This window comes from Sminthopsis crassicaudata, chromosome 3 (genome assembly GCF_048593235.1).
Source record: "Sminthopsis crassicaudata isolate SCR6 chromosome 3, ASM4859323v1, whole genome shotgun sequence".
In the NCBI taxonomy this organism is placed as follows: domain Eukaryota; kingdom Metazoa; phylum Chordata; class Mammalia; order Dasyuromorphia; family Dasyuridae; genus Sminthopsis; species Sminthopsis crassicaudata.
This window is the reverse complement of record NC_133619.1, coordinates 584,428,522-584,454,799: the sequence shown is the minus strand read 5'-3', so window position 1 is coordinate 584,454,799 and position 26,278 is coordinate 584,428,522. Positions and strand designations below refer to the sequence as shown.

Below are 26,278 nucleotides of genomic sequence, written 5' to 3'. Positions count from 1 at the left end.
ATAAAATTGTGTGGGTATAATGGCAAGAATACTGAACTTGGTGCTAGGAGCCCTCCATTCTAGTCATTCAAATATAAAACAGCTGGGCATTATTCTAGAATTCTCATTTTAATGAAATTGGACCTGAAATGAGAAAATGAGATGTCCACTTATAATAGTCTATATAGGAGAAGATGGGAGATGAGAAGCTGAGAAACAGAACAAAAGGGAGTTATCATTCTTTACTCTTCTGTCATTTAATCTGTGGATCAGAGCTATCCCTAGGTAACCCATCTCTTTCATAAATTCTTTGATTAAGAGAATAGAGTATTGGCCTAATTTCCTATCATTGCAATTCCCACTGAACACTGAGTTGATAACTACTCTATGGTATTCTGGGTCTGATGAGGTGACAAAGAAAATCACTTAGATCAAGTGAACATGTGGTAGAAAAAGCTCTTCTATTCCTTTTATAGGAGTTACTCCTTTTGAACAAAAATCTTCAAAACGCGTTCCCGGATTTGCTTGGTCCTTACACCATAAATGATGGGATTGAGTGCAGGTGGGACAACCACATAAAGATTAGCCAAGAGAATGTGAATGTATCGGGGGACATTTCGGCCAAATCGGTGGGTCATAAAGGAGAAAAATGCAGGTGTATAGAAGCATAGCATGACACAGACATGGGAGCCACAAGTATTGAGAGCCTTGAGCCGGGCATCACGAGAGGGCAATTTAAAGACAGCACGGAGGATAAGCATATAGGAAGTAGCTATTAAAACAACATCCACTATTATGTTAGAAATCACCATCAACCCATAAATGATATTAACCTTGATGCTTGCACAGGCCAATCTAGCAAGTCCCATGTGTTCACAATAGGTGTGGGGAATGATATGATGCCCACAGAATGGTAGTCGCAGAATGAGAAACACAAATGGGGTAACCAGAATCAGGTTCCTCCCAACGACAACTGAGGCTAATATGATGATGGTTTTGTTAGTAAGAATCATAGTATATTGGAGGGGATTACAGATGGCCACAAAACGGTCATAGGCCATGGCCACCAAAAGCACTGTTTCCATACCTGTAAACATGTGAATGAAGAACATTTGGATGAGACAACCAGCAAAACTTATTTCTCTGAAACTGAACCAGAAGATGCTTAGCATCTTGGGAATGGTGGATGTCGACAAACCCAAGTCAATCATTGACAGCATTGCTAAGAAGTAGAACATAGGTTGGTGGAGACTACGTTCAGTTTTGATTACTAATAAGATGGTGACATTCCCCACAAGGGCAACCAAATACACAAGACAGAAGGGAAAGGCAATCCAGATGTGTATAGTTTCCAGCCCTGGGATTCCTAGGAGGAGAAATGATGAGGGATGGAATTCAGTTACATTCATAGGAGACATACTCTTATGCAGAAATAATATCCTACAGGAAAGCAGGAGGACTTGCTTCTCTTTCAATGCCTTCTGGCAACCAGGCCCTGGTGAGACACAAAGTACATTAGCTTCAGTCAATAATAAATAATAACAATATATCATATTTACATAATACATTATTGTTTACAAAATAATTTCCTTCACAACAACCCAATGTGATAGTGAATGAAAAAGGTTATTATTCATCTTACAGATGGAGAAAAGGAGGTTTTAGGTAAGTTAAATTAATTTTTGAGGGATATCCAAATAATATAAGTATCAGAGCCAGAATTTGGATGCAAATATTTTGATTCAAGCCTAATGTTCTTTCTCCAGATTTTGCAATCTATCCTTAATTCATAATAGTTTCTTGACCATGGACAGCTTCTTTAATTTCTCTGATCCTTAGCTTCCTCATCTTGGATAAAATTACTTAGACTACTTCCCTCATAGAATTATTATGTGGAAAGTGTTTTCTTGAAATAGCTATGAAAATATGAGTTATTACTTTACACTTGTATTTTACAATGTGTCTTGACACAACATTTATATTAACATATACATTGTTCTTATACCTACATTATTATGATATTACATATCATTCACTATATTACAACATCTCTCAATATTCAACAGGAAATAGGTATTTTAAAGATTGACAGAATTTCTTTCTCCTTCCAAAGGAGCTCTAAATTTTCCTCACCCAGTGTATGTAGATTTCTTTGCCTATTATTAGCATATTATTATTTGCTTATTCTTCTTACTGCTGCTAATAATTCCTACACCGATGTTACATATTGGTATAGAGCTGATCTCAAAGGTTCGCAAAGGTGATCTATATAATTGGTACAAGGTCTGGCAGCTCTAATTACTCGGGAAAAGCTCTTGATGAAGACCCAACGAGAGTGGCTATATCCATTTTCTGAGGAATTGTCTCACTAGTTATCTATTAGTGCTTATATAGTGCTTAAAGATTTGTAAAGAACTTTACATTATCATTTGATCCTCAAAACAACTCTGGAAGAAAGAACACTGAGAGAGATTTAGAGATTTGTCCAGGGTTGCACAGATTATAAGTGTTCAAAGGTATGATTTAAACTGTGATCTTCCTAACTTCAAATCTTAACACTCCTTCAATTATACCTCATTTAAATTTGGAGAGGTTCATTACAAAATTGGCCACAGGTTGATGATGATGATGATGATGATGATGACAATTTGTTTATTTATTTTTCCTGAGTAGCTGTTTGATACCCCTTAATGAATTGTAGTGAAGGATTTCAATGTTCACCAGCAGAAGAACTAACACAATACCTATCTGAAAAAAATTGAGACATTATTGATATAAGTATTCTTATTAAGTATACAACTCTTCTAGGACATATAGTGAGTTTTCAAATCTCAATTGTAGCTTTCCTCCAGGAAACTAAAGACAGGGCAATATAGAGAAACCTTCAGCAAATAATATGACATGATTGAAAGACTGATGGCCAGTGGCTGATTTCTGTTCTTCCATCTCAAGGAATATAGGGGGAAAGAAGAAACAATGAGAGTGATAGCCTTAATAAGAGATGGACAGTACATATTCTTGAGTAGATGTCCAGAGATAATAATGAGCCAGTCAAGCTTCAATATAGACAAATTTCATAGAAACTGTTGTGCTTAAAATAGAATATCATATGCATTCAGAAGAATAGATAGGAATAAGGTTGTTTGACTTTCTGGAGGAGATAGATGAGAAATCAGGCATTAAATATTTTAAGGTATCTTGAGTTTCTTCAAGATGGTGACTATATCTTACAAATTATTTGTTTACATTTGAGATAGATATAACAATGAAGATTGTGAATATCAAGTAAAAGATAATTAGTTATCTATTGGTTATCTATTTCTCACATTCCTCTGCATTGATGTCTTTTGCTCTGTGTTCTTTCCCTGTCTAAACTTAGAACTCTCCTTTCCCTCACCTATATCCATTATCATTTTCTCCTTATTCTACTCATATTTTTGTGATCCCAAATTTCATTTTACTGAAGAGAGAGATAATCTGTGCTGCAAAAGAAGCATAATATGTTTCTGCAGGAAGAATCCTATATTCAAAAGCTTCCCACAGGACTAGGAAATATCTAGTTGGACTCCATACTGCTTACCATAGGCTCTAGTAAGCATATGTGACAGTCTGATATTATTTTCTGAGAACCTTGGGCAAAACACACACACACACACAGACATACACAGACACACACCAATATAGATGTATATATACTCTGTCTCTCTCTCTCACACATATATACATTGTACACACACACATATATACATATGAGTACTAGCCCTTAAGTTAGGAGCATCTGAATTCAAATCTGACACTTACTTACTTATTGCCTGTGTGACCCTTGATAAGTCACTTAACCCCAATAGCTTTAGCAAAAAGAAAAAAAAAAGGAACAGAGTAAACTCAGTTTAATTCAATTCATTAAGCATTTATTAATACCTCTCCTTTTCAAGGAACTGTGAGTACAAAATTGAATTGAATTATTTGACTTTAAAGGGAGCCAGGATTAGAACTCAGATTCTCCCAATATAGATCCCAATCTTATTTTCAGATGCATCATCCTGCCTAAAAGTTCAGTAGAGGAATAGGACATAGATGGAAAAATTAGAAATAAGTTCATAAACTAATAAGCATTTATTAGGCATCTAATATAGATCAGGGCTTGTACTAAGCTAGCAGTCTACCAAGAAAGACAATAGATGATTTCTGTTCTCAAGGATTAAAACAGGACAACAAAGAACTATCTACTAATAACTAAATACAATATATATGTGAAATAATCAACAGAAGGCATGCACTAAAATTAAGGATTATCAGGGAAAGCTTCCTGTAGAAAATAAGATTATAGCTGAGCCTTGAAGAAAACTAGAGGTGGGAATGAAGAGGAGAGCATTCTAGATATAGTGGATAACCAGCACAAATGCCTGGAGTCAGTAAAATATCTTGTGTAAAGCACAATAAGGAAGACAGAGTCACTAGATCACAATATGTGTATATTTGTGTATATGTGTGCAGTGGTTGGGCAAAGTAGTAAGCAATAAGATTGAAAAAGTAGCAGGCAAAGAATCTGGGTTGGAACCAGCACAGATGTCTTGGATGATTTGGTAGCAGGATAAAATAGTTCACTTGACAAGAATGTAGAATGCATGGAGAAAGAGTTATGAGATAGGAAGGGCAAGAAAGGAGAAAAAAAATGATATATACAGGAGTTTGAACCTCTTTCCCCCCATATTCATTAGGGAGATGTTAAAAACCTTAGACTTAAAGAGTAATGTAACTGATTTTGATGCATAAGAAGTATTATAAAGGTGAAAGGGAAATAATGAGTACTTGGCATATCACTATTACAATAGTTTAGCAGATAATAATCTGGGTCTTTATTAAGGTGATAGCAGAGGACACAGAAGAGGGAACATATATCAAAGATTTTACAGGAATAGAATTTTCAGAAATTGGCAATTAATTAGGATATGTGAAGTAAGAGAGAGTGAAGAATTGAGAATATGAAAATTTTCAATATTGGCAACAAGAGGAATAGGATTATAATTAATAGAAAAAATGAGGAATCAGAAATAACAATAGGCCAATGGGAAAAGAGAATAAATTTGGTCTGGTGTATAAGACTCTATATTTTAGAGTAAGAAGGGTTTCTAAACTTGTAAAGGACTTAAAGTTTATCCTCTAATCTTACAGATAAGAAAATTGAGATCCAGTGAAGTGTGACTTACTAACGGTCATACAGATAGTAAGAAAAAGATGGAGGATATAAACCCATTTTCTCTGGCTCCAGAGTCAATGCCTCACATTTTGAATTTGAGAAATCAGTGTGAAGCTAATATGGAGATGTCCTACAGGCAATTTGAGATACAGAGTTTGAACTCTCAAGAGAGATCAAGGCTTGAAATAGTAGATGTAGAATTTATATGAACTGAGTAATTGAAGTTGTTGAAGTGAATGGGAATTGTAAGGAAAATAAGAGAAATTTAAATATTAGTAGAATATATGATTAGAAAATATTTATATTAAAAGATTATAAAGTTAAATGATAGCATATGGTAGAGGAACCATAGAAATTATGGATTATTCCTTGTGATGTTAAGTGCTCTAGAATGCAAGAAAGATGAGAAATAAGTAAAATCCACTGTTTGTTGATTATGAATATTAGAGATCTTAAGCAATTTGAATAGATGATGATAAGTGAATATATATTTTGTGAGGTTCAAGAAAAAGGATGAAAAATTAGTTTTGGATAAGGATGAAATGGAATCATTGGGTATTATAAATACATATACATATACACACATATGTACATATACAAATATATATATATATGTATATATGGGGTGAAAGAGAGAAAAGAGATGAAATGGCAATTAGATGTGATTGAAGACTCAACGGAGTTTCTTAAGGATTATAAATTCACACTTACCAGAATATATTGGTAGGAATGTGATACTAAATGAATAGTGAGGGAGAGTTTATAGATCTTACATGGATACACTTTTTTTTTTTTAACCTTTGATAGGTACTTAGGATTCTTGAAGAACTTACATTTTACTGGGCTGGTGGAGAAACACAAAACATAGAGTCAAATTAGTATGATGCAAAAAAAGTTTGCTCTTAAAGATTTCAGAACAAGAGATTCTTTCAATCACTCTTTATCAAATCTCTATGCTCCTATATTCCCTACCCTGGATTTAGATACAGACTCTATCTTTCCTATTTTCTATCTCCTTCTTCCTCCCATTGTACCATCCATTATTTTGGACCATATTTACCTACCTCAATATCTGTCTCAAGGACAGAACTTGGCTGCTTTCATGCAGTATGTGAGTTCTAAGCTTCTTTTCTTTTGAAGAGAAAGAAATTTTTTGTTTTTGTTTTTTTTAAAGTGCAATTCCCCCGAGGAGCTTCACTGGGTCTCTCTGTTGTTTGTAATATGGGATGGAAGAATATTTGTCTCCAGGCACAGAAATGTTATTACTACCTGTATTCACACATGGGACTCCTCTTCCTTGCACTCAACCCCTATCACTTGTCAGAATATATTTCTTGGGTCCTAGAAACTCTATAATTAACACTATCGCCACCAGAGGGGAAATCATGGGATTATATTGAAGGAAGAAGAAGACTAGTTTAGGAGATTTCATTTTTTGCTTTGATTTTAAAAAGCACTAAACAACACTTTGATATTTTTACCCCTTATACTCAATGAAAGATGCATTCTCTTCTATTCCTGTCTTTAGTAAGACTTGACTATGTGTCAGACACTTGTATATACCAAAAGTTGTAAAGGATCTCAGAAGACATTAAATTCATTTCCAAACAAAAGAGAAGTATCATGTATAATATCTGTCTTATAGAAGATCATTTAGCCTCTGCTTGAAAACTTCCAATGCATGTATAAGTCAGCTTATAGCATGTAGTACCATTCTAAGTATAAGGATCATACTAACCATCTTTTCCTAATCAGAGATACCCTTTATGCCATTCTCTTCATTCAATTATTTCTTTTTCCCTTCTGGATTCCTGAATTTTAATCTAATGTTATATTTTTTAAAAATCCTCATCAAACCACAATCAATTCAGATTTTCTTATCCTAATTAGTTGACTTTTAATACTCTCTCCACAGAGCTACAAAACTCATAACAAGATCACTGCCATAGTCATGAGTCTTGGAAGTAGAAAATTATAAGTCAAAAGGTACAATAATAAAAAATTAACATGATTGATTCTCTATCACTATTAGTACAATTCACTATAATCTTCTTTTCTTCATACTACTTAATGAAAAATGTCAGATTTTTCTCACCAGTATTTTCCATTAGTACCTTGATAACAGATTCATTCTTCTACAACTTGTTCTGGTCTTTTTTCATTTCACTTATTGTTTGGAAGATATTAAAATGGAATGAAATAATTTTAAGATAGTTTACTCCAGAATTGTAGAATTATTAACATAGATGAGGATATGCCCACAAAAATGGTACTGTACATTCCCTCATTTTATGCACAAGGAAACAAAAGTGCAGAATAAACAGATAAGAACTATACAGGTCAATCGATTTTGAATCTATACATATTGTTTTTCTATTTTTTAAAAATATTGAGTTGGGAGTTGAGTGAAGCATGGATTGGAGTTGGGAGACACATAAGTTAGAGAGAGAAATCAGAAGGCTACTGATGTTTTTGAGGAACAATGTGTGCAGGGACTGAACTAAGGTATTGACTACATAATGGGAGTAAAGACATGTATGGAAGAGGTGAAGGTCATGGCAACATGTAGGGCAAACAAATAAGGATAACACCAATTGTGAGTTTGAGCAACTGGAAAATTCATAGTATTCTCCATAATAATGGGGGAAGTTTGGAATAAGTAAGGATTTTTTGGGGGAGAAAGAAGTGGGTGAGGTACAATGGTTTCTGTTTTGGATATGTTGAATTTAAGAACTAAGATATATCCTGTTCAAGATGTTAATTAAAAAAACAAACAAACAAATAATGATGCAAGACTATAAATAATGAGACTGTTTCCATATGAAAGAGTAGTTAGTTATCTGATAGTATAAACTAAATGTAGATAACTCAAAACAGAGACTTGGGGAAGGCCCAGGGAATGAAAGATATAGGGAAAAAAAAGGATTGAGAAGAAAATGTCAGGTAGGCAGGAGGAGAATCATGAAAAAAAATATGTAATGAAAACTCAAAGAGAGATTAATCAAGGAAGATTTTATCAGCAAATAATGCAGAGTATTCAAGGAAGAAGATTGATAAAAATATCATTGTGGTAGGATCAAATGGGAATTTCTAAAAGACAGGAGAAATAGATATATTGTGAGCTGGCAAGGATGAGCTAATAAATAGGGGATGTTTAAAGATCAAGAAGAGATTAGCGATCATCATAAGAACATTTTTCTGGAGATAATAAAGGATGGAATCAATCACAGATTTAGAGGATTGACCTTGTCTTGGTGAAGTGCACTGAATCAGATACTGAAAAGAAGAAGGATATGCAGAAAGGCAAGATAGCAATCCATTTTTCACTCCATTTTCTTCTTAAATACCAATCCTTCATGTTGTTCATTTTCACTTTTTATCTTTGCTTTGGGATCAGTAATTAATCTAATCATTTGCTGCTGAAAAAGGAATGACGATTTATTGCCTAGTAGATCCACTCATAAGCCCTTTGGTAAGGAATCAATCTAATTGAGTGAAATACTTCGATTGACTTATAACTTAATTCTAGCTAACAGATAGCTCAATTCCCTTATTCATTGTGGGTCTTGCCTAATTTCTGATTTCAAGAAAACGAGTCAGTTGTGAGAATTATTAGAAAATGTTATGACATTGTCTAAACCTAGACCTACTTGTCTGAGAAACTGAATCATCTCTACCTGCTGCTTAGAGACACTTAATTAAAAATCTAGTTTATGCTAACCAGAAACCCATATAGACCAGATAATTGATTTAAATAGTTTAGTTACAATTATACACTACATCCTTGAACTATTTCTGAAAGATATAGCTTCTTGCAGAATGTTGTGTAGATATAGGGCCCTTAATAATTGTTGTATTGGTTCCCAGAATTGAAGATAATACTTGAAAAGTGTTCATCAGTATTAACATTTCCCACTTTTTAAAACATATACTTTTAATTGCACATGTTTAACCTATATATTTGCTGTCTAGGAGAGGAGAAGGGAAAGAGAAATTTTTGAACACAACATTTTGCAAGGGTGAATGTTGAAAACTCTTTTTGCATGCATTTTGAAAATAAAAAGCTATTATAATTTTTTTAATCAAACAAAACACATTAACATATATTAGTTTTTTGGCTTGCTAGGTCTGCCAATGATTCAGGACTCATGGTCTACTAAACTCAAGTTATTTTTAATATAAACTGTTACATGGAACCTCTGTAGATTTTGAATTTTAGTTTGAATTTTATCAAATCCCAATAGTACCTGGATATTAATAAATCCAATCATTCCAAAATCCATATATGCTTAAACATGTGTGCATTTTCTTGGTGGTGTTCAGTGTTTGAGTCCCACTCATTGTGTGATCCCATGGATTGTCACACACCATGCCTTTCTATCCTCCACTACCTCTTGAATCCATGCAAGTTTATTTTTGCTGTTTCCATGATATTTTCCATATCATATAACTTTCCTTTTTCCTTTTTCATTTAACCTTTCCCAATATAAGGATTAAATACTTCTTCACCCCTAAACACAGTTTAAACCAGTTCAAATTAGTAAAAATCAGTTCAAAGCAAATCAAAATTTAAATCATTTTAAATTAGCTAATACAAGTCAATTTAGTTCAAATTGGTTAAAATCAGATTAAAATCAGTGAAAAAAACACATTTAAAATAAATATGGCTAATATCAGAAAAATATAGTTGACACCAGTGGGGGGGGGGGGGAATTAATCTCAAGTGAGTTAAAAACCAGTTCAGTCCAGTTGAAAATTGTTAAAAATAAGTAAAAAACAAAAACAAAAACATTAAAACAGGTTAAAATCAGTTAAAACCATTTAAATTCACTTCACCTCCATTCAAATCAACTTAAACCAGTAAAAACCCATTTAATCCATCTGTTAGAGTCCATGTGTAGAGTCACCCTATGGGGTATTAAAAAAAAAAAAGAGTGACTGTTGGGAACTGTGAATCTTCTTGACAGAACTCACTTAGTCTCTACCCTGCTTACTTTTTGCAGATAAAAAGCCAAACATGCCTCTTAGTCATTAAGCTATGCAAGTTCCTACACCATGACAAAGCAATGATCCAGATGGAACCATATCCACACATGTATATTATATGTGTGTATAATTTTGTACATATACATACACATTCATTTCATATTTATTCATGTGTATTTATGTCAGAATGGTCCATTAGGATAAGGTAGGTACTTAGAACAATTGCAGTATGGGTTCTAATTCTACTACAGATACTGGTCATGTTACTCTAAGTAAATGAAATGATTTTAATATTTCTGGTCCTCCTCAATTATCTCATTTGTAAAATGAGGAGTAGGACATAATTGCTTTGAAAGTCTCTTCAGCATCTAAATCTTTGAGTTTCTAACTATTTAAATAACTTTAAAAGTTATCTACATACAGATGTTAGATATCAAAAATCTATATCCTGGTTCTCTTGGACAGGACATATTGACATGTTTGTCTTCTTAGTATTTATCATGCAATATATATCCAAAGCAAAGCTAATCATCTTTTCCTAAAATAATGTCCCAAGTTGGCTATTTATTCAGTTCTTTACTCTCTTATCCTCATAGTTAATTGACTACTGGAATCATATCTACCAACAAGGAAAGGAACTAATCCTGTGGCCAACAATATCACGTTCAGCAAACATCTATAATTTTGAATAAAAAATTATAGATATTCAGCAAATTTGCAGATTTCAGGATTTTCTATCTATGAAACCCAAACTTAACAAAAAATTTAACTTAAGAGCCAATATCAAAAATCAATTTTAAGGAACTTAATATGGATTAAATAATTTAAACATGGGCAAATTGTTCATTTTTTTTTACATGGGAAATATGTACTATATGTTTATGATTCACATCAACAATAGAGTAGCTCAAAAGAAAGATAGACACAGTTAAGATAAAAATAATAATCCTCTTATATAAGTGAGGTGCAAAGGAAAAATAGGTACATAAACATTAGAGAGGGGGAGGAGGGCTCATATTTCTGAAAACCTGGTCACATTGGGAATGAATTCAACATGTAATGCTACATATATACCACAAAGAGTATAACACCTTCCAAAATCTATAAAGAGAGCAGTGGGTGGATAGGGAAGCAAAGGGTGAAGAAAGAAGACAAAGGAGGGATTCTTAGGTGGGAGAGGTTAATATAGCAAGGCAAGTTATGGAGCAGAATTTAAACAAAGAGTCAGCAGGTATAGGAAAACCATGTATGTGTATGTGGGGTGTGCATGTGTATGTGTATGTATACATAAATATATCTTTTTTTTACTATCACTTACTTGGGAGGTGATGGGGAAATGAAAGAAGGAAAAAATAAAGTAAGAAAACAATGTTGATAGAAGTATAATATTTTCACTTTTTATTTGCTTGCTTTTTTCTTTCTCATGTTCTTTCTTCTATTGATCTGATTTTTCTTGTAAATGACAAATATGGAAATATATTTAAAAGAATTGCACATATTGAACCTATATCAGATTTCTTGCTGTCTTAGGGAAGGGGAAAGTAAATGAGAGGAGAAAAACAAATATATATGGATGTAGTCCAGAGCCCCACAAGCTCTGTAATAATATTAATGAGGTTTTATATATATATATATATATATATATATGTGTGTGTGTGTGTGTGTGTGTGTGTGTGTGTGTGTGTATATACACACACACACAGACACACACACACACACACATAAAGTTATAACCTTAGGGATTGATACCAAAATGGTCAAATTCTTCCTGATTCATTTTAACTCCTTCCATCCAGAATTTATTCCAGGAAAACTCCAAACATAGCTTCTGTCTGTTTCCATAGACAGAGGTAAACAATATATTTGGAAATAACAAGTGCATATAAGGAATATGACTACCTTTATTTAATCCTACATAAAATATAGTGCACAAAACTTATGGTAGGTCATAAAATAATACACAATATATAAAATATTCATAATAACCCATAAGTTCCTTACAGAAGAAAATCTTGTACCTGCAAGAAAGAGACTTCCTCATCAATGTATCTGCACTGTGAACAATAGAGCATGGCAAAGCTATGATTGTTTGTTCTTCCATATCAACACTTTAGTCCTATTGATACTGTATTTTTAGCCACAGAAACACATGGACAACCCTCTTATATATATTAAGTAAGTATATTACTCAGGAATCCCCCTACTCTCACATATAAAGACAACTCTTCATTATTTTCTTCCTCCATGACAGTCTTTCCCAAATGCAGGTACCCTCCAATCCTCACCTTCTTACTCTCCTTTATGTATTGTTTTTCTTCATTAGAATATAAGCTTTTTGCAGATAGGAGCCATTATATATAGTTGTACTTGTAATCCTATTATTTAGCGCAGTAAAATTAGTTCATTCATTAATTCAATACATGTTTACTAAGCATTTACTATGTACAATTGGTGCCTAATAAGCAATCCATAGGATGCATGCAACCTGAACCAAATTAAAATGTAATTGGGAAGTATTTAACTAAATAAGTAAAATCACAACAAAACACAGCTAATATTAACGTATTTTCAGAATTTTTCTGGTCTTTGGCACTTTTTTCAGGTATCTTAGGAGGGTGTTTGTCTTTCTAGCTATTGTAACTTATTCTCCCATGGTAAGTTTGCAGTGCCCTCAACATGCTATCTGCATCCACTCCATTAGGCCAGTGCCTTTCCTAAAATACCTAGAATTGAAATTGATATTCAAAATATGATCTGGCCAAGACTAAGGAAAGTAGTAACATTGCCTCCTATACATCAGTATGTAACCCACAGGGATCCTTATGCATTTTTAGTGCCTGTTAGAATTCTTACAAGGTACTAAGACAGTGGAATTAATAGAGACAATAATTATCTAATTTAGCATGGTTTAAGGATCTGCTCCTACAAGGAGATGTTATGGACCAGAACTTGAAGCAAGGTACTGGTTAAATCTAATTTAGCATTGATTTAATCCTACAACAAATAATGGTTTCCTAGTGATGTAATGATTGGAATATACTCAGTACATAGCATATAAGCAAGAAGCTCTTAGGGACAAACACAGAAGAGCACAAGCCCACTCTCTCAGAGGCAGAGGCAGATTCATTCCATTTTCCACCCTAGTGCTGGTTAGAGGCTTTGGATTCAGAGGGAGCTAGAGGCTGGAGCTGGAAGAGACAAAGGAGCAGTGGCAAGAATTTTCAGAATCAAGGAGAGAGGTAGGCTTCTAAGAAAGCTAACTGGGATATTTTGAAGGAGACAATAAAGGATCTGAACTTTTAGCTCCTGGCTGCATTTGGGATTATTGAACTGAACTGAAACTAAGGCTGCTCCCAGAAGCTCCCCAAGAAACTTGCTTCCAGAGAACTTTATATTTTAGAGAAGAATATCACAAGTAGCCCCTATTTCTATTTGTTTTTTTGACAAAAGAGAACATTATCATGTTCTCAGCAGAACATCAAGGAGGATTCAAAATATATAGCAATAAATTACCAGATCAAGAGAAAAAATATGTATATATATATATATTTATACATATATATGTATGTGTATATATATATATATATATATATATATATATATATATATATATATATATATATATATGTTAGTAGAAGGAATTATATTCATGAATATCCATTTTTTCTTTACTTCCTTGTAAACTGTTCTTTGGTTCAGACTACTTAGTTTTCTCTCTGGATGCAGATGGCATTTTTCATCTCAAATCTATAGGAATTTCCTTGAATAACTACCTTGCTAAGAAGAGCCAAATTCATCCATCACAGCTGATTGTAATGTTTTGTTCTCTACATTGTAATGGTTCTCTTGGAGCAGATTTCTTGGGGAGCTTTTGGAGGCAGCCTTAATTTCAGTTCAGTTCAATAATCCCAAATGCAGCCAGGAATTAAAATCCAGATCCTTTATTGTGTCTTTCAAAGTCCTGAATCTTTTCCTGGACCCAGTTAGCTTTCTTAGAGGCCTGTCTCTCTTCTTGGTTCCTAAGAGCTGTTGTCCGAATCTCTCTAGCCAGCACAGAGGTGGAAGCTGGAATGACTCGACTCCTCCTCCCAGAGCCTGGGCTTGTGGGTTTCTGTGGGCTTGTGAATTCTCCCAGATGTCCAAGAGCAGACTTTTTCTCCTGTAAGCTTGTCAGATCCTCCTTATTTATGTTCTCTTAAAGGTATGAATCTTGTGGAATTATAATAGGTACTAAGTACATGTAAATTAGAGAATCATTATCTCATCCACTGAGTACCTTGTTTCAAGTTCTGGCCCATAACATCTCCTTGTAGGATCAGATCAACCATACTGTACCGTGCTAAATTAGATAATTATATCTACTCCAGTGACTTAGCACCTTGTAAGAATCCTAACAGCTGATCATCACATAATTTTGTTTTTACTGTTTACTATGTTCTCTTGATTTTACTCAGTTCACTCATCATCAGTTCATGCAAGTCTTTCCAGGCTTTTCTAAAATCAGCCTGCTCATTATATATTTGAGAACAATAATATTCCATTACATTCATATACCATAACTTAACCATTCTATAATTTATGGGCATCTGTTCAATTTCTAGTTCCTTCCTACTACAAAAAAGACTGTTGCAAACATTTTTTGTGCATCCTTTGTGTAAAGAGTGTCCTTTCCCCTATTTTATGATCTCTTTGGGATATAAGCTCAATAGTGGCAATATTGAATCAAAGAGTGCACATAATTTTATAGCCTTTGAGCATGGTTCCAAATTGCTCTCCAGAATGGTTAGAACATTTCACTAAAAATTAAATTTGTTTTAAAAAAGTTTTACTTAATAACAACCATGCACTATAAATATTAATGATTCCATTTTATAACTGACATTGAGTGTTAAAAAGGAGATAACCTGTCACACAGTTAATAAATAGACTTCAAATTAAATCACTTTCATTGAAAAAATTCTAGAAAGTGATAATACACACATCACTTCAAGGTTTTTAACAATGCATATATTCTACCCATCTAAGAATACCATTGAAAGTTTTATTCCTATCAAACAAACATCACCTTAAAACTTTTATCCATTGCTGTCTTGGCCTGCAGAAGTCAAACAACAGCACAGAATTCTTCTGGTCTTTGGCACTTTTTTTCAGGTATTTTTGGAGGGTGCTTGTCTAGCTATTTCAACTTACTTTCCCATGCTAAGTTTGCAGTGCCCTCAACATGCAATCTGCATCTACTCCATCAGGCCAGTGCCTTTCCTAAAATACCTAGAATTGAAATTGATATTCAAAATATGATCTGGCCAAGATTAAGGCAAGTAGTAACATTGCTTCCCTTATTATAAATATTCTTTTTCTTTTAATGTAAGCTTGGATTATATTAGCATTTTGGTTTCCATGTCACATTTTTGACTCATTTATAATGCATTAAAACTTCTATGTCTTTTTCACATGAACATTTAAACACAATCTTGTATTTTATCTTTAATAATTGGTTTTAGCAAACTATGTTATTAGTCCATAATAAATGCAATCTATCACATTTAACTTGCAGTTATCTTTTGGTAGCACAATAGAGACATAATCTTGCTCCTTGTACTGCTTGGGGTTAGGTACTGGTGGTAGCAATGGCAACATAGATGGTGAGGAACTATTCTATTCAAGCACTGGGACTATTGCTCTAGGAGAGGAGGTAGCCTACTCCAGAATACAACCATTACTTCTATGGAAGGTGAAAGAGAGATAGTCTCTGGTATAGGATTCCAAATGACAGGACCCTTCCACTGATAGACTGAAGAAGGGAAGAGCAGTGTAATATCCAGCAGAAGGCTTTGTAGCAGTGTATGATCACCATTCTCTACAAGTGAAGAATGAGTCTCTACCCTAGGTAATTTGTAATCCTGTTTTCACAACTCTTGCTCCAGGGAGCTCTGAATCACAAACTTTTCCTTGTGGGATCATAGATATTTTATAATCCCCATTGCTGTATACTAATTATATATAAATCTCACATACATAACTTCTGAGCATCTCAGAGTCCTGCCTGAGAGAAAGGATTCCAGAACTGCACTTATAGCTGGTGAGTCTATTCCAAAAGAAGAGTTGGGATGTGCCTGGAGTCCACGCACTAATCACATTGAGGGACCAAGGTGGAGAGAAGTGAGTAGATGAGAAGTTTATGTATGAATAGGCAGGGCCAATGAGGCTGGAGAAGAAAACAAGGGTAGATAAGGGGATACAGATGTGAGTAAGACTATTCGTTTTCTGTTATATGGTGACACAAAATACTAAGACACAGACACAAAAGTTGTGCATTCCAGGGCAAAAGAAATGCTTGTCTGTCATTTGCTCTTCTCACTCCCAACAAATATGTAGTTCATTTCTTATTAGTCTCCCACCTCCAATGAAAAATACCATTACAGGTATTTTTTCTGTTATGGATTTATCCTTGAATTTGTGAAGCAAGTATAGACACTTTCATGTTCATCTTTTTTTTTTTTTACTTTTAATTCCCTCATTTCAAAAAATTGTAATAATCACCATTTACTTCCACTTTTCCAAAATAAAAAGAACTCTGAAGACCAGAAAAGTGATATGCATTGAACCATACAAGACGGCAAAGCAAGACCTCTGAGTTGGAGGGATTTCATGGGTCATCTTTTTTCAATTCATACCAAACAAGAATTCACCATGCAAAGTATCTGATATGTTTGCTCGTATATCTCCAATCATATTGGTCGGAATTTTTTTTTCTTACACCAAAGTTTTATTTTTCTTTCTGAAGCTTCTCTCTCTTTTTTATTTTTATTATTTTTGTTTGTTTTTTGTTTTTTTTGTTTGTTTCTTTGGGTTTTTTTTTTGCAGCTTCTCTTAATTCAGTACAAGATGACACTTGTTATTTTTGACTACCAAGTTACACTTACTGAGTTTTTCTGACATGTGGTCTGTGATTAATATAATCACAGGCGATTTCTTGGTCAACTCCTTAAATTCCAATTCAATTCTACAAGCATTCTTGAAGTACTCACTAGGTGCAAATTATTGGAGATGCAAAGACAAACTACAAGACATTCTTCTAATAGAATTCATTCTACTTGCAGAATATTTTAAGAAGTTTAGGATTTGAATATGTGGCTTCACTGGCAGAACAACTTCAATTTATAGCCTGAAGTTGTGCAAAAGGCACTGAGATTTGAAGTGACTTGTCTGAGGCCAAAACAACATCTTATTGGACTTTTCTGTAGTTTTTGAAGAAAAGTAAGTACTCTTAATATATGCTTTTTTTGTAAAGAAGGTAAGTTCTGATGAAAATCAAGGACCAAACAGATAACTAGAACAACCTTTATTGCTAATCACAAGAGGAATAGAAAATAGCTGTTACCAGGGACAAACTTATTACATGGTCATCATGCTTGTAATGGACAGCACAATGGGATGGGAGAACTAGAGATAGGAAGAGGGGATCTCAATCATGCATGCTCTAGCCCAAGGTTTCTCTTTCAAAATTATACATTATTTGAGACATAGACACATTATGATAACAATGGGAGATAGCCCTATTACTTAATGATTAAGGAGTAATTTTTTTCCACATAAAAAGGTGAACTTATCTGTTCTGCTATATGCTTGTTTTAAAAACTGAAAAAGATTTATATATTGGGGAATTGAATAAGCATTTATATAGCACTTACTATGAAACTGAAGCTGTGCTAAATACTTTTTATAAATATTTCACTTGATTTCACAGCAACTCTGTGAGATAGGTGCTATTATTATCCTCATTTTACAATTAAGGAAACTGAAGTTAAATGTCTGGCCTAAGCTCACAAAGCTAGCAAGAGTCTGAGGCCAGCAGAATTAAACTTAGATTATATTGGTTCAGCACTCTATCCACTGCATAAGTAATGATTTCTTATATGAGGGAATAATTTGAGCATAATGTGAATTTTATGTTTACCTGTATGATTTCATTCCCCAAAAGATAAAAAGAGGACAATGAGGCTTTCCTATCCACATCTAATATTAAAATTTTCATCATATTTGAGATAACTTTTCACTTTAGTAATTCAAAATGACTCTCAAACTGCAACCCTATGAATATTCACTTCCAGAAGTCAACTTCCAGTCTTTTTCAAGGTAAAGTGAAATATTTATTGTATAACTTACAACATAGTGGTAGCATGAGTGACAGAGGTTCTGGTCTGCACCCATAAACTCCCTCTTTCCCATCATTTTCTGAGAAGGCTATGGCCTCTGATTTGCCAAAACTGCTTTCTCACTCCAAGCAGTCATTTTGCCAGCCTGGGCACAAGTTAAGGAGCAATCTGAGGCTATAGACAGGTGCTGCCACTATATTATTGTTGTATTTATGTATAGCCCATGGCTCAAAGCATAATTTGAATGATATTCTCTTCATTGTTGAAGACTGATTATTTAATGTTCTCCTCTTGTATGTGATTTAGTTAGTGAGTGCTAGAAAGAAGAAACATCTTGGTCCTTTGGCTTCCATCTTCAAAAGAGAACGCCGAAGTTTCTAGTCACTCTTCAGGTCCCTGAAAGGACAGTCATACATCCAGGTCTCAGTCCTCTGACAACATTCTACAAGTAGAATGAATTCTGCTAGAAGTTTGTACTTTTTCTATGCATTTCCAGTATCTTGCACATTGTAAGTACTTCAGAAATGCTTGTGGAATTGAATTGGAATTTATTGAGTTGAACAAGAAATCAACACATTTTATTAATTGCAGATCACATATCAAGAAAATTCAGTAAGTGTAACTTGGTAGTCAAAGGAAGACCAACAGACAATGGAGTCGGTCTTTGTCTTATCCCTATCCTCAAGCTTGCTACACAAGAGATTTTGGGGAATCTATTTATGGTTGAGATCTAGTTTATCTGAGTTATTTCAGTCCCAATGAGAGGGATCATTTGCTCTGCCTTCTCTGATACATATTATCTTTTATATACTTTCTCTGATTTATTTTTTTGGTATTGATTATCCTAAATGTATTTATTTGCTAAACTCATGTATACTCATTGTAGAATTAGCATCTGGCAAGAAGAGAACCTAGTCTTGGATATTTAGCTTGCAACATTCCTTTGCCATTAAGGGATAGCAATGAGGGATAGCTTGAATCTAAAATTTATTTCCTTACATTAACAATATTTAAGGGGGCAGATAGAATTCTTACTTAACACCTCCTCTTCCTAAGGAGAACAGAATAAACTCAAACTCCAGTTCCCTCTCAGAAGGAATAAAATCTGCCTTTGTAAAGACAAAGACTCCTCTTTGTCTCCTATATCTCATCATCTTCATGGGTAAAACAATACATAAACCTCCATTCTTCATATACCATTCTTCCTTTAACATTCTACATATAGACACTATTCTGTCGAAAATGTAAAATTATATGATGCCATTTTATTAGGTTCATTTTTTTATTGTCACAAAGATTTTTATTATTTTGCTCTTAATTTTATTTTTCAACAAGTTCTCTGATTTTATTGAAAATAGTTTTTGTTAAAATATCTATCTCATTATAGCAGACTGTATCCAGAAAAAATAAACAAGTAAATGAAGAATTCATATTGTCTATATTGAGTCATGCAACATCCAATTAAGAAAGACCTTCAATGCATATATCTATCAAAGGTACCATGCTGAGAATGTCATAGGACATGTTGGATAGGATTTCATGTGGAAAACATCACAATCTTTTAAGTGGCCCAAAGTTGTAGATATTTATTTACCTGCGTGACTATGAGTAAGTCACTGATTCCTCTGTCTGCCTTAGTTTCCTTATCTTTTCAGTTATTGTGAGAATAAAATGAAATATTAATAAAGCACTTAAGAGCTATATAAATTGTATCAATTGCTAAACTTGTAAAACATCTTTTGTTTATTAATTATTTCTCACTGAACCCTTATCCTAACTTATTAAATAGTATCTACATAATAAAACAGAGAAATTCTTTTTCTATAAGCTTTTGTTTATTTTTCTCTCTAACTCACCACCTCCACTGTCCCACCACCTATTTCCAAATTTTACATGAACACAACCAGTGTTGTTGTTGGGATTGATTAAGAATGTTACCAACAATAAAACAAAGACAAGGACCTTTGAAATATGTCAGCTGTAAAAAGAATGATATCAAAATCACCTTCAATCAATTATTACAATTAATAATTTTTTTTAAATTCTGGAAATACATTCCCATCTTATGGTTCTCTCATTTGTTCTAAAAATTCCTTTTGATGTTTTTTTTTCAAGATGGGGCTAGATACAATTTTCTCAGTACAGATGTTTTTAGTCCTTTTTCTCTGTTCTTTCTTCAGCAGACACAATAAACTGTCACACATTAATCATAGTTAAATTCTCAATCTATTTATTGACTCCTTGTACAGCAAAAATACATTTTTTACTATCTGAAATTTCTTCTCCTTTAAAAGAAATAGTAACTACAACTATTAACCTCTGTGGGAAGCTAATAATTTCTGTGGGAGAGGCTATTGGAGATGAAGTAGTAAGAAATGTAACTCCTTAAAAATATAAAATTTGTCTTTCCAGGCCACAGAAATCACCTTTGCATATTGTTAGAGAAAATAAATTAATAAATACTCTCTTCCAGAGAATTATGTAAATTACAGAATCTAATTTACTTTAGATAAAAATTATTTAATTTTGTGCTTTATATCTCAAGCATCTGGTAAAGTACCTGGCAGTATTAAGCACTTACTAAATTCTTGTTGATTGTGGATTCTCCTGAGAATTAGAGTATACAAAGTTAACTTGTCAACTGCCATAACTATTCATAGTGATGTATTTCTTGAACTTTAAATGCATACCAAACATGTCTATTTCCTTACATGTTGCCCTTGTATGAAAAATTCATTTAGAAAGTAATATCTGGGCCTAGACCTGTGATTTCAACAATTTTTAAAGTTCCCAGTGTGAAAACTCCCCCACCTAATATAAATTGATGGCTTGCCTTTCATTTATAATTTTAGTTTGGAATGCTCTGATAGATTAAGAGATTTGATCATAGTTGCAATGCTAGTTAATGTGTCATAGAGAGAACTTTAACTCTGATTTCATTGACTCCAAGTCAAAACCTTTATCTACTATTCTGTAATGTTGCTTCTCTGCTTGTACATGTCTGCTTATAATCTATAAACATAAATAATTCAGATTATCTACTTATGAAGTAACTGTTTTCTTTCTATTTTGACAGAATATTGTCTGCAAAGGGCCCAATCTCTTCATAGGGATGGATAATCTATCTTTGATGAGCAAAATTTCTAGCCTCCACTAAAAATGCCTCCTTTCAATAACACTGAATTCCACCCTGTCTACTTCTTGCTGCTGGGCATCCCAGGACTAGAACATTTCCACATCTGGATTGGATTCCCCTTCTGTTTTGCTTATCTAGTTGCAATCATGGGCAATATCACTATTCTGTTAGTGATCAAGAGTGAACATAATCTTCACCAGCCCATGTTCTATTTTCTGGCTATATTGGCCATGATTGACTTGGGTTTATCAACAGCCACCATACCTAAGATGTTAGGCATATTCTGGTTCAATCTACAAGAGATCATCTTTGGAAGTTGTCTCACACAGATGTTCTGTATCCATATGTTCACAGCCATGGAAACCATTATGCTTGTGGCCATGGCCTTTGATCGTTATGTGGCTATCTATTATCCACTTCAGTACAGTATAATACTCACAAATAGGGTTATTGGCATTATAGCAGTGTTAGCTATTTTGAGAAGTTTGTTAATGGTGGCCCCACTTGTTTATCTCCTTCTTCGGCTGCCTTTCTGTGGGCACCACATCATTCCTCATACCTACTGCGAGCATATGGGCATTGCCCGGTTGGCCTGTGCTAGTATCAGAGTCAACAGCATATATGGGTTGGTAGATATTTCTATCCTATTTTTGGATGTGATTTTAATTGCAATATCTTATGCCTTGATTCTGTGGGCCGTTTTCCAACTTCCTTCCTGGGATGCTCGATTCAAAGCCCTTAATACCTGTGGTTCTCATATCTGTGTTATATTAGCTTTTTATTCCCCAGCACTTTTTTCCTTCCTTACTCATCGCTTTGGCAAAAATGTTCCTCAATACATCCATATACTCTTGGCCAATCTGTATGTGGTTATACCCCCTAGCCTCAACCCTATAATCTATGGAGTCAGAACCAAACAGATTCGTGAGCGAGTATTTCGAATTTTCAGGAAAGATTCACAATGAACAATAAGATAAGAGGAAAAAACCTAACCCTGACTTCTTTTTTGTCTCTCTCTGTTCACCTATTTGAAACCCTCCCTTCTGTGATTTTCCTGCTAAATTAATAGTCTTACCAAATATTATATATACCTAATTTTCTCAGTTTTTTTTTTAGTAGTTCTCTATTTTATTAAGTCTATTTTTTTCCAGGCTTGTATTATCCTACTTGTAGGTTGCATTTTATATTCCTAATAATTGCAAGGCATACTTTAGTGGAGACTGTTATATTGAATGGGCAATAAAAAAAGAATAATGTGATTTTTACAATATATATTTTTGAATTAGCAAAAATATATTTTACTTCTCTCTTGCTCTCCATCTAGTGAAAAAATAAAACAAAATAAACAATGAAAAACAACAACAAAGTCTTTAAAACAAATATGCATAAAACAAATTGTTGAATTGTTCATAGCCTCCAATCAATATACCTCACTCTTCATTCTGGATCCTATTTAGTCTGTATTATGGGATGGGGATCATGCTTAATTATCTCTCTTCTGGTACCAGAGGTGTCATTTTTAAAAAATCAGTGTTTTAAATCTTTAAACATTATTTATTTATTTTATCTTTATTGTTTATTTTATTATTGATTTATTTATTATTTTCTTTTATTATTTATCTGTTTTATGGTTTTAATGTATAAATTGTTCTTCTGTCTCTGCTCACAACACTCTACATCCATCTATTCATAATCTTCCCAGTTTTTTTTTAAACTATAATTTTCATTGTTTCTAACAGCAGGATAATTTTCCATTATATTCATTTTCTATGCATTATGCAGTCACCCCCCCCATTGGTGAACACACTTTAGTGGAAATAGTGGATGTAAATATGTTTGTATGTATAAGTCTTTTGTGTTTGTTTTTATATTTTTAGATTATAGACCCAAATAGTAGTAATGCTAGGTCAAAAGACATGTACAACTTAGTAACTTTTGAATATAGTTCTAAATTGTTTCTGTAATGGTTAAACCAGTTCACAGCTTCACCAATAAGGCATATATGGATTGATTGGAAAATGATTTACATACAAACATATTTATAGAAATTCTATTAGTAGTGGAAAATAATAGGAAATAAAGGAAATGACTATTGATTGAGGAATGGCTTGACAAGGTCTGATATATGCTTGAGAGGGAATCTTATTGAGCTATAAGGAATGATAATCAGGGAGTTTCAGAAAAGCCTAAGGATACTTATATGAACTGATTCAAGATAAAGTGAGTAGAATCAGGAGAACATCATACATTTGTAACAACAACATTATAAAATGATCAAATGTTAAAGACTTAAGTATCCTAATCAATGCAATGATCTTTGAGAAATCTGACAAGCTCTGAATACAGATTGAACCATAATTTTTTCACTTTCTTTACATTTCTTGCTTCTAATTAACTAATATATAAATGTTGTATATGATTTCACTTGTATAATGACATTATATTATCAGCTTTTTCAATGAATGCAGAAAAGGTAGGAAGGAGGGAAAGAATTTAGAACTTAAATATTTAAAAATAAAGACTAAAAGAGTAAAAAAGGGGGGGGGAAAGGAAAGGGCTCATAATTGAAAAAGAAAACCTAACAAACAAAATGTTAGAAGACTTAACAACAAAAACAATTGTGTTTAACTCCTTAACAAAAGAAGAAAAAAACAGAAGAATCAGACAGAGAAAAGGAATAGATAAGGAAATCTCTATAGATAGAGAAATGGATAACAAATTGGATGTGGTGGTAATGAGGGAGAGGAAAAGAGATCTAGAGGACTATAGTTGCTTTTAATAGACCAAAAAATAACAAAAACAAAGTATTGTTCCATGGAAGAATTAAGGGTTTACTGTATGCCAGACATTGTGCTAAATGTTAGAAATAGAAAACAACAGACAAAAAAGTCTAACCCAGTTTATAAGATCTCATACTTTACTGGAGGTGACAACAGGAAAATAACAATGTAAAATATAGATATAAATAATAGATATAGACGTAGACATTAATATAGGTGGTAACAAAATTGATATATAAAAGGTAAGGGGAAAATTAGCTTAAATTTCAGAGAGAGATCACTAGCATCAATAGCAATAAAGAAACGGATAACTGAAATGTTTTAAAAGTAAAACTATTAATTATTTGATCAGACCAGATGGACTTGACTGAATATAGAGGTGACATGGTCAAATTTTTGCTTTAGGAAAATATATGTGACAGTTGGAACATGTGAAACATTTAATAATTGCTTGTTGATGACTTGGAGTGAAGAAGACAAGGAAGAAGATAGGAAGACTAATCAGAAGGTTATTACAATAACCATGGAATGAAGAAAAGGAGACCTGAGAAAGGTCAGTGGCATTCAAAAAAGATAGAATGTATAAATGAGAGATTTTAGAAAGTTTAAAATAAAAGGATAGGCCAAGAGATTGGAAGGGAGGAAAGATGAGAAAAATTGAGGAGTTGAGAATTATCTGTAGGTTTTGGGCCTGGATTATTAAATATTAGTATACTCAATGGTAGAAGGAAAAGTAGGAACAGGGAAGGGATTTAGGGAAAATAATGAATTTAGTTTCAAATATGTTGAATTTAAGATGTTTATGGCACAAAGAAGGATGAATCTGAAGATATGAAATAGGAGGGTAAGGAAGAAATTGGGGTTAGACAAATAGATGTGAAAATTATTTGTATAAAAATGTATATGGAATCCATTGGATTTAATTATATTGCCAAGTAAGATAACATGAAGGGAAAAGAGAAGCAGACTATGAACAGTGCCTTGGGAGACATCCAGACTGAAAAGGAGTACTATGACAAAGAGGAGAATGAGAAGGAAACAGCATCACAGAAAAATCTAATGAGATAAAGCATCAAAAAGAAGGTGATTGACACTGTCAAAAATAGAGGGGTTAAGAGAAATAAAAATGTTAATTCAGGGGAAAAATTATAAAAGAAAAAATGCCTTAGACTAATCAATATTTTTAAACTATTTAAAAGAACTAGACAGTATAAAATTGGAATATTGCTATAGTATAGGAAATGAGTTGGTAGAGTTAGAAAAATATGAAAAGCTATGGACTTTATGAAGAAAAAGATTATCCACTGTTAGAGAAATAGAGGGCAAACAAGCATGATATGGTTTTACATAGATACATATGAATGTATATGCATATGTGTATGATTAAAGATATCTAAATATAGCATATATATGTGTGTATATGTAATTTATATGCTTGTGTATATAGGTATAAATATATATATATATATACACAATCTCCATGTTTAATTTATAATATTCTTGGGGGAGGAGTGGAGGAAGATAAAAAAAGAAGAATGAAATAAAAAGTGTACAGCAAAAAAACAAAAAAAATCTACAGTGAAGGATGGAATAGATGGAGGGTTCTGAACACTATGTATTTATCACATAGACATTCTTGAAAGTGGAAATTCCTTGCTTTATAGTTTGAATCTTCTCATCTTCTATTGTGAATACAGCAATTTTAATTTTCCAATTTTTATTTGTTTAAAACAAATAGATAAAAAAGGAAAAACAAATAAATGGAGAAAAACATATACTTAACTGATAACTTTAATTGTCAATACATTCAACAGCTCAAGAAAATGAAAGATAATGATGAATTGGATACAAAAACAAAACTATAATAATTTGCTTACAAGAAACACAACAAAAGCTGAGACATGCACAAAAGAAAATTAATAAGCTGGAACAGAATTTGTTGCACTCTAGAATTGTTGCTGTTCTTGAGTGGTTTTAAGTCATGCCTGCATCTTTATGCATTAAATAAATTCTTCTCAAAGCAAAAGTTGCAAAAATGTAA

The 26,278-nt window shown here is 33.1% G+C and overlaps 2 protein-coding genes across 2 annotated transcripts; one reads left to right on the top strand and one right to left on the bottom strand.

Annotated features, from left to right (window-relative positions):
* Positions 1-458: 458 nt before the first annotated feature.
* Positions 459-1,397, bottom strand: LOC141559945 (olfactory receptor 52E4). Its single transcript, XM_074297601.1, has one exon. The coding sequence runs from the start codon at positions 1,395-1,397 to the stop codon at positions 459-461; it is 939 nt and encodes a 312-aa protein (XP_074153702.1).
* A 20,083-nt stretch (positions 1,398-21,480) lies between these two features.
* On the top strand, positions 21,481-22,422 carry LOC141559944 (olfactory receptor 52E8-like). Its single transcript, XM_074297600.1, has one exon. It carries the CDS (start codon positions 21,481-21,483, stop codon positions 22,420-22,422), a length of 942 nt encoding a protein of 313 aa, XP_074153701.1.
* The last annotated feature ends 3,856 nt before the right edge of the window (positions 22,423-26,278 follow it).